The 16,169-nt window shown below is 43.1% G+C and overlaps 2 protein-coding genes across 2 annotated transcripts in view; one reads left to right on the top strand and one right to left on the bottom strand.

The window, feature by feature from the left end:
- HSPA4 (heat shock protein family A (Hsp70) member 4) overlaps nt 1-3,857 on the bottom strand; it is a 43,020-nt gene extending 39,163 nt beyond the window's left edge. The window contains exon 1 of the mRNA XM_022588795.3: nt 3,478-3,857. Coding sequence (XP_022444503.1) covers nt 3,478-3,584 — 107 coding nt within the window. The 5' untranslated portion in view covers nt 3,585-3,857. The remainder of the gene's footprint in view (nt 1-3,477) is intronic.
- The window catches only part of ZCCHC10 (zinc finger CCHC-type containing 10), a 48,457-nt gene continuing 36,008 nt past the window's right edge, over nt 3,721-16,169 (top strand). The window contains exons 1-2 of the mRNA XM_089909318.1: nt 3,721-4,277; nt 10,767-10,820. The gene's annotated coding sequence lies outside the window, so the exon portion shown is untranslated. The remainder of the gene's footprint in view (nt 4,278-10,766; nt 10,821-16,169) is intronic.

Genomic DNA, 16,169 nt, shown 5'->3' with positions numbered 1-16,169 from the left:
ATATACTGTTTTATGAGGAACTAAGTCCATGAAAATGATAACTATTCATACACAGAATTATCTTCTTAGGTAACTCATATCTACCCTGTAAATTTTGTACAGTACGGCCCAATTAACTCCTGTAATGTTTGGCAGTCCATTAACATTTTTATTCCAAAGAAGCTTTAAGGTTGTACTCTTTCTACTGTAATAATCCAACTAAATATAAAAATAGGCTTTCCATCTTATTCCAAAGCCTATGGTCATGAAATATCAACACGACACTCATAAGTTAAAACTCCAAAGTTTATCTCTACGCCGCCCACACTTTTCTCCCACGCTTCCACACTGGTGGAGAGCAACATAAACTCCCACGTGGACCAAATGATTGCAATATCCTCCTAAGCATCATCTGGCTTCTTCTCTTGCCCTTCTCAAATAAATCCGTTCTCCATAAAAAAGCCAATCACATCTTTAAAATATCAATTGGATCACCTCCCACAGCACCTAGATAAAAATCTTTAACATGATTTACAAAGCCCTGCCATAATCTAACCCGTCTTGCCTAACTTCTCTGCAGATTCAATTCACAGCATTTTTTCAAGTGGCTATAATCCTCTCAGTCTGTCAAGTGTGCCTCAGTTCTTCCTCACTTGCTATTCCTTCTGCCTGGAACAACTCTTCCTCGCTCCCACCACGAACCTCCATGGTAAAACCCTACTCATCCTCTGCGTTTCATCTTAAATGACACTTCTTTAAGAAGCACCTTCCATCACCACCCCATATCCAATTTAAATTAGGTCCCCGTCATTGTTTTCCACACTTTCCCATCTGGACCTTTACCACAGTCAGTAATTACATATTTGTTTAGCATCTGGTTTTCTCCACTAGCCATGTCCATGATGGCAGGATCTTACTTGTTTATCAGAGTACCTTCAGTGCTTAGCACAACAGCTGGCATATTAGAAGCTACTCATTATCTGCTGAAATGAAAGGAAGCCTAAATTTGGTGGGAAAGCAAGGGTCTCTTCTAGGTAAGACTCAACTGGCTCCTCAAAAATGGAATTCAAATCCTGTTGCACCCACAATTTTAAATGAGTTACTTTCACTATACCCAGCCCTCCAGAACCTGCATCTCATTCCACTCTCACACTAAAACAAACCTATCTCACATTTCCTGTGTACCTCTGAGATATAAATCCATTCTTCCATAATCACTACTTAAAAAAAAAAAAAAAAAAAAAAACCAACCTTTCTGCCCACCATGTTCTACTTAGCCAAAGACTCCAACACAGAAATCTAAGCTAATCGAGATCACAGTTCAAAAACTACTTGAGGGCTTCCCTGGTGGCGCAGTGGTTGAGAGTCCGCCTGCCGATGCAGGAGACACGGGTTCGTTCCCTGGTCCGGGAAGATCCCACATGCCGCGGAGCGGCTGGGCCCGTGAGCCATGGACGATGAGCCTGCGCTTCCAGAGCCTGTGCTCCGCAACGGGAGAGGCCACAACAGTGAGAGGCCCGCATACCGCAAAAAAAAAAAAAATACTTGAATGTATGGCATCCCTCTAAGTTCCTGGAAATATAGGAACATGTAAGGAAAATTACTTTTAAGTATTTAAACATATTCTTATCACAATTACATGGTGTATCTGGTCACCCATCAAATAGTCTTTGGGACAAATTTAACTGTGATCTGGGATGATTAAATTCTTTTCTGAAACAACTCTTTCAGTTCCAAATAATGAGATTCATGGTAAAACTGCTGTAGTTACTATTTGTCTAAAGGAGAAAAGGGGTCATAAGAGTCTAAAAGGAAGGACAGGAACACTTCATTCCAATATTTGGAATTCTCTTCCCTTTGGAGCTAAAGTATGTTCAATTCTAGCTGGGAAAAGACCAAAAAGTTACATGCCTAACTCAGTGCTCTAGCCCTCTTAATTTCTTGAGGAAAACTATCTCTACAGATGAAGCAAACTAGGATCCAGAGAGGAAAATAACAAATAGGAAATTAATGCTTAAATACTTAAAAACTTCATTGTACAATACACTTCCCTGGAAATACAAATTAGACCCACTGTTAAAAACTATGAAGATGGGAGGGTTGGGGATTGGGCTGTGACTGCTAATGAGTACAAAGTTTCTCTTGTGGGATGATGAAAATGTTTTAAAATTGTGTTGATGGTTGCACAATTTTGTGTCTACACTAAAAACAAACTGTACACTTTAAAAGGGTTAACTGCATGGTATGTGAATTATATCTCATTAGTTAAAAACTATAAATAAAATTGAGAAAGGAACATCAAACTGTGGTTTTGGATCTGGGATGGGTTTTGTGGAAAGCACATGGGTTACGTCTAAAATAAGGGATAGAAATTTGATAAGTTTAAGGGAAATGTTGTCAGCCTTCTGGGTAGCAAATATCAGTCTGGTATAGGGAGCAATCGAGTTGGCCAGAAATTGCTGAAGAAGTGTAACAAAAGGTAGGGTGAAAAACGAGCCTTAAAACAGAGGCCCTTAATGAGACACAATGAGAACCTAGCAAATAACAGAAACTTCTTAAAAAGATTCTGTCCAAGAGGAAGACAATGGATTGAAAGGTGTCTCTAAGTACAAAAGACTCTTACCCTAGCCAAGGAAAGACCGGGGTGAGTCATGATTTCTTAGCGCTGTGTCTATACTGGCTCCATAACTTACCATAGGTTCTAAAAGTCAAAGTGAGCCCCTGAGTCATTCATTAACAATTGCAGCCAACACCCTGGTTGGAATGTATTACAGTGAAAGTGGAACGCTGTTAGGGATAGGTGCGCAAAGAATGACAGCAGAGAATGACCCAACATTCAGTTCAATATACTGAAGCGACGTGAAAAACCAAAGCGAATGCAAAAGGTATCCAAAAGGCATCGATTTTATTAAATCCTTTTCTGATATCTTTCCGTGCCAACCCTATCTGGAGATCTCTGGTGCTCCGACTCCCTCTCTTCCGGGCGCCACCCCACCCCCCACTCACGTGGGACTCCGGTCTCTGCACTGTCTTACCGCCTGCCGGCAGACGCCAGACCTGTTCAATTAAACTTTTATTAAGCTCCTGCTGTGTGCAAAGCTCCCAACTCTGTGCTGGGCTTTAGAGACGTCAGTACGCCCTGGGCCTATTATGTGCCCTCTAAAAGAGAATCTCGGTCCACCCCACATCCCGGGCCTGCCTTCCCCCCAGCTCCTACCCACAGCCTCCGCTGGTCCAAGTACCCACTCGGAGCCCTCGCTCGGTCGGCGGGCCACAGAAAAAGGGCCTCGCCCCTGGCGCAGACCCACACGGGAGGTCGCGGCCCCTAGTGACCTAAAACGCAGTGGGGGTCCACTACCCACCGGAGCCTCGGCTCGTAACGGAGGTGACTGCCCGGCCCGCGTTCCCCAAGCCGCGAGGGTCACAGACCCGAGCAAGCGCTACCTCCCCACCACCCCCCAACCCCCAGTGCACGCGGCTACCCTGGCCCACACTCACGGCGTGCAGCGGTCGCTGTATTCATTAGCGATCGTTTCGATGCCGCCGGCGCGGGCTACAGCGACGTAGCAGCTCTGGAACCCCAGATCTATGCCCACCACCGACATGGCGCCGGCTACAGCTCAGGCTCGAGCCCGGGTCCAGCCGGCAAGACAAGACACGGACCCCGGCGGGGCTGGCGCGCGTAAAACGGGCCGCGTGGGCCAGGGAACTGGGGCTAGTGGGAGACGTGCGGAGAGCCACGCAAGAGCCTAGGTTGTTAGAAGGAGGGCCGCAGCTGAGGACACTACTCAGGCCGGCTCCGGCTCAGCGGCCGCAGCCTGGGCGCCGGTAGCGGGGGCGGAGAAGCTCTCGAAAGGTCTCGTCGCTACGAGAGTAAAGAAGCAGCGCGAGAACTGAGAGGGAATGTTCTCGCGAGACTCCGGCTCAGCTGCTTTTCTTCCTGAGGCCCCGCCCCCCAGGTACGTACAAGTGTACGTCACTCCCAGGCCCAAGAACCTGGGAAGGGCCGGCGAAAGACAGTTGGGAGGCGGAGTTGGCCATTGAGCATGTACACGGACCCCGCCGCCGCGCTAAGTGCGGCGGCAAAGAGCAGTGGAGCACCTCCCCTTCCAGAAGAAAGTAGGACAGTCGGTTTGAGGCAAAATACTGAGGAAGCGCTTTTGTCCTACTTCCGCTTTTTTCTTTATTTCAAAGGAAGTTCTGGTTGTGGCACTTCCTACGCCACACCTAGTGTTCGGAAATGGGAGCACAAACTAATCTTAAAAGTCCAGAGGCGTCTCTCATCTGCTCTCCTTGAGGTAGGTTGGTGGGTAGAGAAGGCCGCCGTTGGAACGCGGCCTTCGGCAGTCTTAGCTAAGACGCTGTCAAAGTCAAAGACAGCGCCCTCTGCGGCGGAGGGGAGGACTCCACCCTCAAGTCCACCGCCTTGTTTTTTTCGTTCAGCCTCGTCGTACCGTTTTCTAAACCACTCCTGTCCTCAGGTCAGACTGAGGAACCTACGGCACTTAAGCCTTTCAATCCCCAGCCCATTCTAAGCACATGTCTTGAGCTGGATGCAAGAGACACTGAGGTAGATGACATGCTCCTAGGTACGTTCAGACCAGCCGGTAAGTGGCAGGATGAAATGAAGCTAGCGAATCATCAGGACCCCTCACTTGCATGGGCACCTGGGAGAGCAAGGAGTTGCTGAGACTTACGGTGGCTTCCAGTTGTGGAGCGGAAGCCAGCTGTCAATCGGGAAGCAACTCTTTGTAATGAGCATTTCTGATAAATCGCTTTAAGATATCTCAGAAGACAGGGAATCTGAATTTCCATGTCTTCAGTAATTTGATGTGATGTCTTATTCTAAGTATTTACTTTGTAAATACTTAAGCATTGTATAAGCTTCAACCCCACAAAACCTGAATACAGTACAAGAGTAGCTAGACAGGTAAATGGGGTCCCAGTACCTGGTGGCAAGTTTGTCCACACATAATGGGGGAGCGGAGGCGAAAGGGCAGAGAAGATTTTTTGTTTAAATTTTTCTAGTCTTGCCATAAAATATGAATTTTATTTCACACCTGCTGCCTAAGAAGGCACCTCAGTCTCCAGGAGCAATGCCCAAAGCCCAAGTTGGGTGCCTTTAAACTTGCTAATCACCACACGGTTCTCACATTCTGGCTAAATCAAACCTGTTTTTGTCTTCAAAAACAAGCACTGAGTGCTCCCTGAGGCTGTAATAGGAGGTGTGGAAGCAGGAAGAAAAAGCCTTTGAAAAAGAGAACAAGGACAAACAGATGCTTGTACACCCGTATTCACAGCATTATTCACAATAGCCAAAAGGTGGAAACAACCCAAATGTCCACTGATGCATGAATGTGTTTTCAAGATGTGGTATATACCTATGATGGGATATTATGCAGCCTAAAAAGGAACAAAATTCTAACACGATGCAACATGGATGAACCTTGAAAACATCATGCTAAGTCAAAGAAGCTAGACACAAAAAAAACAAATATTGACTAATTACATTTACACAAGGCGCCTAGAATAGGCAAATTCATAGAAACAAAATAGAATAGTGGTCACTAGGGGCTGGCTGGTAGGAGGGATTGGAGAGTTACTGTTTAATGGGTACAGTTTCAGTCTGGGATGATGAAAAAGTTCTAGAGTTGGATAGTGGTGCTGGTTGTACAACAATGTGAATGTACATAATGCCACTGATTTGTACACTTTAAAATGGTTAAAATGGTAAGTTTCCTTATGTATATTTTACCACAATTTTAAAAGTAAAGAAAAATAAGAAAAATTGTACTTGACCTTCCTTCCTCTATCTCCTATTTTTCTCCCATCTAGCAGGATATCAATAACACCAAAGATGTTACTGGCTTTACCTATGACAGAGTCCTGTCTCCATCTGTCTACTCTGGGTTATTAATCACTGGGCAAACAAGCCAGTCTGTAAACAGATAGGGTAGGGGGTCCACAGAGAAAGAGAACCAGGCATGGCTTTCTTGACGTAAGAAAAGCCACATTTGGCCGAATCCATTTTTTGATCTAAGCCTGGCCACAATGCTTGTTGTTGAACAGGTCTCAATAATTAATGATCGTAAGGGAAGTGAGGGAATGCAGGAACAAAGGAAAAGCAGTCAAGAAACAGTAGTTCAGCAATAAAACAGAGTCCTAGTTCCTCCTCAAGGGATGTACATAATGAGATACACATATTCAAGTTCTACAGGAACTAAGGCCCCCACCCTGATGGAGGATGGAATGATGTTGATCTTTTCTGACACTTGTGGCTTTAATCACCTAAAGCTTTGTCCCAGTTCAATGTTAAAAATCTCCTCAGCTCAAGCCCCTTCATGAATATGCATATACCACACAAGGCCTTTCATGGATATGCACGTACTCTTGGCTTAAAACTTCCCCAGTTTTGCTGTTCAGGGAGACACTGCTTTGGGAAAGATCCCCGGTGTTCTCCTTTCTAACTTCAAGTAATAAATCCTTCATTCTTCCTATCTTTGGCTTGGTTGTGTCTTTTGGCTCAACACCCACCAAGAGGGGAACCCAGTTTTTGGGTAACAAGCCTGACCTAGGCTGAAGTGCCTAAACTACCTAGAAGATCACTATGTCTGGGTTGTGGACTCTGTCTCTGCCTTCCATCTTGTGGGAGGCCTCCCCAGCCTTTAGCTAAACTGGCAAAAAACATCCCTATCTTTTTGTGTTCCAACTTCATACCTACCTGCCTTATTTGCCTTGGCACTGCTTTCAGTTTAAAATACCATTGGTTCTATCAATCTTTTGAACAATTTGTCCTCAAAATGAAGCATAACATCAGTTACAGAGAGCACTCTTCCTGCTAAAATTAGTGTCTTTGATCATCAAACTTATAGCTCAAGAGGCTATTCTGGGATATTTAAATAAATGAAGTCAGAAAAGGTTATTTAAGAATTCCAAAGAATCTAAAGGAACAAGTTTCCAAGAATCGATTGTGAAGCAGTAAAGTTGCCAGAATACTTAATGTTAAAGGCACCATGGGTGTAGCACAAGTTCTTTTCATTTAGCAGAGCTTCTTGAGTATTTTAGAAGGAAGTTGTTAAATGCCTTTCTCTGATACAATGATCAAATTTAGTTCTAAGCAATTAGCAAAGTTTTTGTCTGTTTGTTTTCAGTACACAGTGTTCATAGCCTGCCTACCACGAGACAAAAGCTTCTCAGTCAGTTGGGAATTCATAGTCTTCCCTGCCAGGTGTCCAGTGGAATCCTGTTCTATATTCTGGAACAGGTTCTGGAATCATTTGCTTCACAAGTAAGCTACAAGCTCAGATAATGGTGTTTTCTGGCTTCCCTGATATCACAGTGAGTGGACCAATGCCCTTAGCTGAACCAGCGCTCCTTTCTTAAACTCTAAAACTCTAACAACTCAATAATAATGGTAATTACTTCATCTTTAGCTCCTACAGTATGTGCCAGACATTGTGCTGAGTGATTTGGATATCATAATCCATTTAATCCTCACAGCATACCCATTAGGTGGGTGTTATTTTCCAATTTTGAAGATGAAAAAACAGACCTGATGAGGTTAAAGAGCTTGTCCAAGGTTATATAACCTTTAAAACTCCGATTTCAAAGTGGCCTCCTACAACTACACCACTGTTTTCTTTAAGCTCATGTTCCTTGTAAAGGCTCCATAGAGTAAATATGGGAAACAAAAGAATAAGAGAAATTAATTCAACTAGTCATTCATTGTAGACCTTTTGGAATACTTTCCTTACTTTCAGTGTTTTTGTTATGCATATATGATGGTTGAATTTGGTTGTGCCTTTTTTATTAGGTTAAACCAGCCTTTCCCAAACTGTGTTCTATGAGATATGAATAGGTTAATAATGTCATTTTAAAGACTCTGAGAAGTCTAAAGAAAACCTGTTTAAACGTTGTTTAATTATAAGCACAAGTATAACAAGCATAAATATAAGGAGTAGTAGGGCACAATTTAGTCTCCTGGTTTTTTCCCTCAAGTATTTTTCTAATCTTAACACTCTTCTGATATAGAAACTACCATTACAGTTCACTCCTAACCCCAAATTCGCTGAAACCCTAGTGTCCTTCCTCACACTATTATACCATCCGCTTACATGGCAGCACTATGATCTCATTCTGAGGTCCTTTCCCAAAGCCTCGCTCTTTTACCTTTATTCGGGCTGATTACACTTATACATACGTCCTGCAGTATCATCAGTGTCCCAAACCTTTCCCTCTTTATAATCTTAAAATGCTGGGTGGACTTTGCAAAGATTTCTCCAGGCCACACAGACTGATACCATCAGGAAATTTTAACCCCTTCATCTAGGTCTCTTGATCACTGATAATTTTCCTGACCTGATTCATAGCCTCCTTACCCATAAGCTCCACCCTCTCCTCAACCAGCCCCAGACTCAGCCTTCTTCCACCTCTATAGCAGCTGACATTCCAACTCCACCCCCAAAGTCCAGCCTCTTGGTCTGGTCTGCTGAGACCAGAAACGTGACTCTCACCTGCTCAGCTGGGTTTTGCTCTGGCTTGTCCTGTTCCTGAGTACAGAGGGACCCCCCCAGGGAGCTATCCTGCCATCTCATGTCTGCAAATTACAAAACTCTTTTACCATCTTTTGTTTAAAGTGTCAAATTCATCAGGACTCAGTGTATCCTGTGCTGGTTTCCCTTCAGCTAAATACAGCTTCTTTGTCTCAGGACAGAATGCTCTTTGCTTCTTGCTCTAAGACTCAAGGACAATGATTTTAAAAGGCCCTGTGGCCTCCGATAATAATTCACTTTTCAGGTTTCCTGATTAAAGAGGAATCTGGGGTATGAATATCTGTAATTTGATAAAGAATCAGTGTTACTATGAACAGTGTTACTATGAAAAATTTCATGTGGCACTCTGCCCAGGCATGGCGTCACAACCACAGGAGGACCATTTATTTTCTTGTGGACATGTAGTTAACGTTCAAATGCAAAGTGAGTTCAAAATCTAAATATATCACAGACGATTACAGTTTGACACTTGAACGCCAGCAGTGGAAGCTCTAACTCAGAGGAGAGTGACTAACATGTTTTCCTGGCAGTGGCACAGGAATCCATCCCCATGGCCAAAGGCAGCAGCAACAGCTACAGCAGGCTGAAACAACAGAGGGGATGACTTGAGCTCACTGGAAGCATCAGTTTCTCTTCCAGACAAGACAAAGACAAGCCTGAAAAAGGTAGCGGGAAGAAACTTCCACTAGGGAGATACTGTGAAACAAAAAGCATGATAAGAGCTTTATGTATTCTTGAAATGCTTTGAAAGAATAAGGCACTCAGCAAAGAGTAGAAATGAGGTTAGTAAGTCATTCTTCAGAAATGGATGACTGGCCCTTTAAGAATACTATTTAGTCTATTAAATATGGCCATATTTTGTGCCATTTCCACTGAAGGCAAGAGTTATTTTTGAAAAGAGCAATGAAAAGATCCCAGCTGAATATCCTTACTTGATTCAGTAGTTTGTGCCAGTGAACAGAGCTTGGGATATCTTTTTTTATTCCAATAGTACTAGCACTTGTTTTGAGAAGTCAGGAAAGCGTAGTATATTCGTCTTTCGCATGTCATCTTACCCCTAGATGAGATGAGATCCAGGGCCCCAAGAAGGCCCCATCACACTAAAAGATCTCTTCCAGTCATTTAGAGTGTCAGTAGAGTGACGAAAATGCCTCCATTAGGGCTTCTCTCTTATGTTCTTTCTTAGGGCTTCTTCTCTAAAAGTAAAATCCCCTTCTAAAGCAGAGAGGACACAGTGACAATATGGCATCTCCATGTAAACAAACAGAAAGTAAAACTACGTGGTTGAGAGGAAGTTCATGAATGAGCTCCTCACTCCACCCCCTGCCCCCCACCTCTCAATCACACACACATAGCACTCAGCCTTTACTTTCAGATCCCTTAGGTGGGTGCCTTTCTCTAGAATTTTCAGTGGAATTTCCTAAAGCACTGAAATATTTGAGAGTTGCTGGTGCTTGTGAAGCAAGGCTGGGCACTTGCCCTGCCTCTGTGAGAAGTAGCTCCCTTTGACTAAAGGCATGGTTGCTGGTAGCAGAGACATTCTGTTCCCTCTATAAGAGGCAACACAGTGTAATGAAGCAGTAATAATTACAGCTGTGATACTGGTACCAGAAAAGACAAGGACAAACAGAAATAAAATTCCAGAAACATATCCAAGTATGAGAATCCAGTATATGATACTTGGCATTTCACACTAGTGAGGGAGAGGTGGTATTGGGATATTAGCTAACCATTTGGGAAAAAAATTTTAGATCCGTACCTCAAACCGTATGCAAGAACATATTCCTGATAAGTCAAATACTTAAAGGTTTACAAATTAAGTTTCAAAAATAAAAACATATGATTACCAGAAAATAAAGGTGAATATATACATTATATATATTCAACCACACACACACATAATGATCTTTTGTAAGGACAAAACAAAAGACAAAAACAGTAAAAGCAAAGATAGAAAAATGAATGCAGAAAAGACCGTAAACAAAATGAAAAGCAATAAATACAAAGTTCAAAAAGATTACCGCCAGACTCTGTAAAATTAGCTAACTTAGTTAACTTGTAAAAGATTGTAGAAGATTGATATCACAAATGGTATTTGTTTGGGAGAGATGCAAATGACTTCTATCTGGTAGAAAAGATACTCCCAAAGATTATGCTTTCATTGCCCTGTAGAACAATAACAGGTTTTGTATTTAACTTAGCAATCTAATTTCAGCATTCTTTCTTTCACTTCAGGATCTTGAGTTCTCCATTGAATATCTTTACTCTCCTGCTGGTCTCCTCACTGAGGTAAGTAAATCACTGACATAGCCTCACTATATATATTTGTATGTTTTTAACTTTTTAAAAGTTATATACTTTGTCCTGAAAAAGTTAAACATAGAATTACCACATGATCCAGCAATTCCATTCCTAGGTATAAACCTAAAAGAATTGTAAACAAAGACTCAAACAGATACACATACACCAATGTTTACAGCAGCATTATTCACAATAGCCGAAGTGTAGAAACAAGCTAAGTGTGCACCAACAGATGAATGGATAAACAAAATGTGGTATACACATGCAATGGAATACTATTCAGTTATAAAAAAAGGGATGAAATTCTGATATATGGTACAATATGAATAAACCTTGAGAGCATTATCCTAATTGAAATAAGCCAGGCACAAAAGGACAAATGTATGACTTCCTCATATATGAGGTACCTAGAATAAGCAAATTCATAGAACATAGAATGGAGGTTACCATAGGCTGTGGGAAAGGGTGAATCAGAGTTATTTTTTAATGGGTACACAGTTTGGGGTTTCTTTTTGGGGGGGTAGCGTTTTTCTGTTGTTTTTTTTTAGAAGATGTTGGGGGTAGGAGTTTTTTAATTAATTTATTTATTTTCGCTGTGTTGGGTCTTCGTTTCTACGCAAGGGCTCTCCCCAGCTGTGGCAAGTGGGGGCCACTCCTCATCACGGTGCACGGGCCTGTCACTATCACGGACTCCCTTGTTGTGGAGCACAGGCTCCAGACGCGCAGGCTCAGCAGTTGTGGCTCACGGGCCCAGTTGCTCTGCAGCATATGGGATCCTCCCGGACCGGGGCCCGAACCCGCGTCCCCCACATCGGCAGGCAGACTCTCAACTACTGTGCCACCAGGGAAGCCCTCTGTTGTTTTTGTTTGCTTGTTTTCGGCCGCGCCGGTGAGGCTTGCTTGATCTTTTTTTTTTTTTAATGAAATTATTTATTTATTTTTGGCTGTGTTGGGTCTTCATTGCTGCGCGGGGGCTTTCTCTAGTTGTGGTGAGCGGGGGCTACTCTTCCTTGTGGTGCACAGGCTTCTCATTGCGGTGGCTTCTCTTGTTGCAAGCACGGGCTCTAGGCACGTGGGCTTCAGTAGTTGTAGCATGTGGGCTCAGCAGTTGTGGCTCACGGGCTCTAGAGCACAGACTCTAGAGCACAGGCTTAGTTGCTCCACAGCATGTGGGATCTTCCCAGACCAGGGTTCGGACCTGTGTCCCCTGCATTGGCAGGTGGATTCTTAAGCACTGTGCCACCAGGGAAGTCCCGGCTTGCTGGATCTTAATTCCCTGATCAGGGATTGAACCTGCGCCCTCGGCAGTGAAAGCACCGAGTCCTAACCATTGGACTGCCAGGGAATTCCTAGGTACACAGTTTCTATTAGGGATGATAAAAAATGTTCTGGAAATGGATAGTGGTAATGATTGCCTGACATTGTGAATATACTTAATGCCATTCAATTGTATACCTAAAAATGGTTAAAATGATGAATTTTATGTTTTGTATACTTTCCCACAATAAAAAATTTTATTCTTTAACAACAACTTGGGAAGAAATATCCTTAAGATATGTGACATCAGGGACTTCCCTGGTGGTCCAGTGGGTAAGACTCTGCGCTCCCAATGCAGGGGGCCCAGGTTCAATTCCTGGTCGGGGAACTAGATCCCACATGCATGCTGCATCTAAGAATCCCGCATGCTGCAACTATGAGCCTGCATGCCACAACTAAAAGATCCTGCATGCCACATTAAAGATCCCACGTGCCACAGCTAAGATTCAGTGCAGTCAAAATAAATATTTTTTTTAAAAAAAAGGTATGTGACATCAAATATTCTTTATATATACATACTTGTCGTAAGTCAATCATAAAAAATGGACCAAAGATTAGAAAACAAAGTTCACTAAATAATAAGAAGTAAGGTCCCACAAGCCACATGGTGCAGCCAAAAAAATAAAATGGTTAAAAGAAAGAATAAGTACAAATGACAAATAAACATAAAATGTTCAACTTCACCTGGGATTTTTTAAAATGTTAATTAAAACAACAGTGAAATTCTATTCTTTATAGCATATTGGAAAAACAATATTATATGATATAAAACAAACTGCAATACACCTTACTGGCAAAGGTATCAGGGAAAATATGATCTGGTTCTGTCGTTCTAGAGAGCATTTTGGGAAAAGTGTGCATACTCTGTGACAAGAGTTCTACTTCAAGGAATATATCCTTACAAAATGATGGGCAAGCATGCTTCCCCTGTGTATACAAGAGAGGGAGTATAGTAGACTACTTAACCCTACAGCCTGGGCTTGAATACCAGTTCCAAGTGGCTTATAGTCTACAAGCCTCAGTTTCCTCACCTACCAAATGGGGGAAATAATAGGACCTACCTCATAAGATTGATGTGACACATAAATAAGACAGTTATTATAAAATGTACATTACCTGACACAGAGCATATGCTCAAGAAATATTAGAGGTGGTCGTTACTGTTGTTGCTCTAATAGGATATTGTGTGAGATTTTTCCCAGTTGTCCCAGAATTAGTGATTAGGGCCCACAGGTGAGAACAAAGAAGTGAAAACTAACCTACACCCTTAAGAAAATTGCCAGTAATTGGAGCCAGGCAACTCCCCAAGAGACTAAGCAGAAACAGGCTAGACATTACCAGCCTCCTCCCTACTCCAACCACCCTACCCTTCCAGGTCTCTGTAGAAGTGAGGAGGAGTGAAGGGCACTTGGTGATTTGCTTTGCGGGGAGTGCAGAATTACTTCATGATGAGAAGGGATTTTCTCTTCCCAGCAGGAGAGGGGCAGAAGGTGCTCTCTCTCCAGGGAAAACAAATGAGAAGGGAGGCTCTTGTAAAGACTGGAGAGAGGTACATAGGGAGGGGGGACCTCCATTCCATGCCTTAGTTGGCCATTTGCTGAGGCAGCATGCTAGCCAGTTTCCCCCTTTGAACAAAGGAGGGGCAAATATGAACAAAAGAAAAGAAAACTGAAGACAGCAAGCTATATGAAGGGACCAAGAGAGGAAAGTAATATGGTGTGACAAGGAAATAAGTATTCCCCCTGGATCTACTGCACGTTAGAAGAGGTGGCTGAACTTGGACTGTTTCACCAGATCCTACCCAAGAAGCTGCTGGCTGGGAGAGACCCTTGCAACAGGAGGCAGCAGTTGAGAAGGAATGGTCAAGCTGGAGCTGGGATCCCCTCATCGGGGAACTATGGAGTAGGAGGCCCAGAGGGGTCCTCCAAGGACATCTATCCTGGACATGTGCCACATAGTGGGTATTAGCACAGAGACCCATCAGCATAGACTAGAGAAACAGGGACAGTCAACAGAGAACCTTACAGACACACTCAGGCAAGTATAAAACCTTTTGATTCCAGATTTCTATTATTTGAAGCTAAAGGTATCTTAATATACTTCTTTCTCTGTAGACCCAATTTCTCTCTCTTCATGTACTGGCTGCCTGTCAGCTCCGAATGTACATGTTTCAAGTCCAGCCCTATGCAGAGATGAAAACTGAAGACCTTCAGTTCTATTATAAAATTCCCAGGTAATGGTCCAGCTTGGATCAGTCAAGCTGGTTCAGTCAGGTGTACCTGAGAATACAGGGTCACTAATCCCAGTCTCAGAAGACTGTCATCATGAGCTGGAAAGGCACCCCACCCCACAACATGTCTCACAGTGTTGATGCAGTGGAAGAAGATGTTGTCCCAGAATCCTAGAGCACTGAGGAATCCAGATAGTCCTGGGTGGGCTTTGAAATAAACATTATATATATAGGGGAGGGCATTTACTATACTTCACTTTCCAGAGAGCTTCACAAGGTAATGTGTAGGGACTGTGGGAGTTTGGAAGGGCAGAAAGAACTGGATCTGAGAGGAAATGAGAGAAGTCATTGATTGCCACAGAGAGAGAGAGTGGTCATGTCATCTACAATGTGACCACCCTTTACAGCAGCCCATAAATCTTCAGTAAAATCATGAGCCACTTGGTGTGACGGGATTTCTGGTGGGCACATGAAAGGGGAATGCAACTTCATAACCAGGTGTGACCTGGGGCAGGAACCTAAGAGGAATTAAACCACTAGAAGAGTAGAGTAGTCTTTGAATTACCCCAGACCCTGGATATCAAAGCCAGGTTTACCCAATTCTCTAAGTGCACTGAAGCCTCTAGGTGACAACTGGGTTACGATTTTAATGGCAGGGAAAAAGAAGGAAACCACAAAATATTTCACCAATAGCAGCCTGATTAAATAACCTGTGATTAAATTAAATCTAGCTAACTATCAATACAAGTTAGAATCCTGATCCTTCACAGGATGGGGCTTCTGTGCTTTTTCTGCAGTTGGCCTGGTGAAATGGAGCAGTGAGGAATTTCAAAACTCTTAGATGTTCTTTAGACTCTAAGACTTCTAGTCTATATTTGCTTCTTTGGAATCAAATTTCCCTGGAACTTTATTACAATGGGCTATTTTCTTACCATACTGATTCATATACCTTCAAGCCTTAAAGCTCTTAGATGGTGGGAGCAGGGATTTCTGTGACCTCTAGCCCACATTAAGGCAAATTTGGCTTTGAGGGAGAATGGGAGAAGTGGCAAGTACTTTGAAAAAAGTTGTCGAAAACAGAATGAAGGGACTTCCCTGGTGTCGCAGTGGTTAAGAATCTGCCTGCCAATGCAGGGGACGTGGGTTTGATCCCTGGTGCAGGAAGATCCCATATGCCACGGAGCAACTAACCCCAAGTGCCACAATTACTGAAGCCTGTGAGCCACAACTACTGAAGCCTGTGTGCCTAGAGCCCGTGCTCCGCAACAAGAGAAGCCACCGCAATGAGAAGCCTGTGCACCGCAACAAAGAGCAGCGCCCACTCGCTGCGACTAGAGAAAGCCCTCGTGCAGCAATGAAGACCCAACGCAGCCAAAAATAAAATAATTAATTTTTTTAAAAAAGAATAAAATCAGAGATTAAGTTAAAAACAACCCCACTTTCTAAATGCAATAAATATCTTCATGTAAAAATTATTGGGATTAAAATTCACTTTGAGGGAGTTCCCCGGAGGCCTAGTGGTTAGGATTTCAGGCTTTCACTGCTGTTGCCCGGGTTCAATCCCTGGTCGGGGAATTGAGATCCTGCAAGCTGCGCAGCACAGCCAAAAAGGAAAAAAAAATTCACTTTGAGGATTTATCAATGATAAAAAGCCCTTCATATGGATACTAAACAGACTTACTGGGGTGATCATTTAGCACTATATAAAAATACAAATCATTATGTTGTACACCTGAAAGTAATATGTGTCAATTATACCTCCCCAAAAAAGCCCTTCACGACATCTATTT

This window comes from Delphinapterus leucas, chromosome 3 (assembly GCF_059928025.1).
Source record: "Delphinapterus leucas isolate spDelLeu-1000000601 "Yukka" chromosome 3, BTC_Dleu_Yukka2, whole genome shotgun sequence".
Taxonomy (NCBI): domain Eukaryota; kingdom Metazoa; phylum Chordata; class Mammalia; order Artiodactyla; family Monodontidae; genus Delphinapterus; species Delphinapterus leucas.
This window is presented reverse-complemented; position numbering and strand designations above follow the sequence as displayed.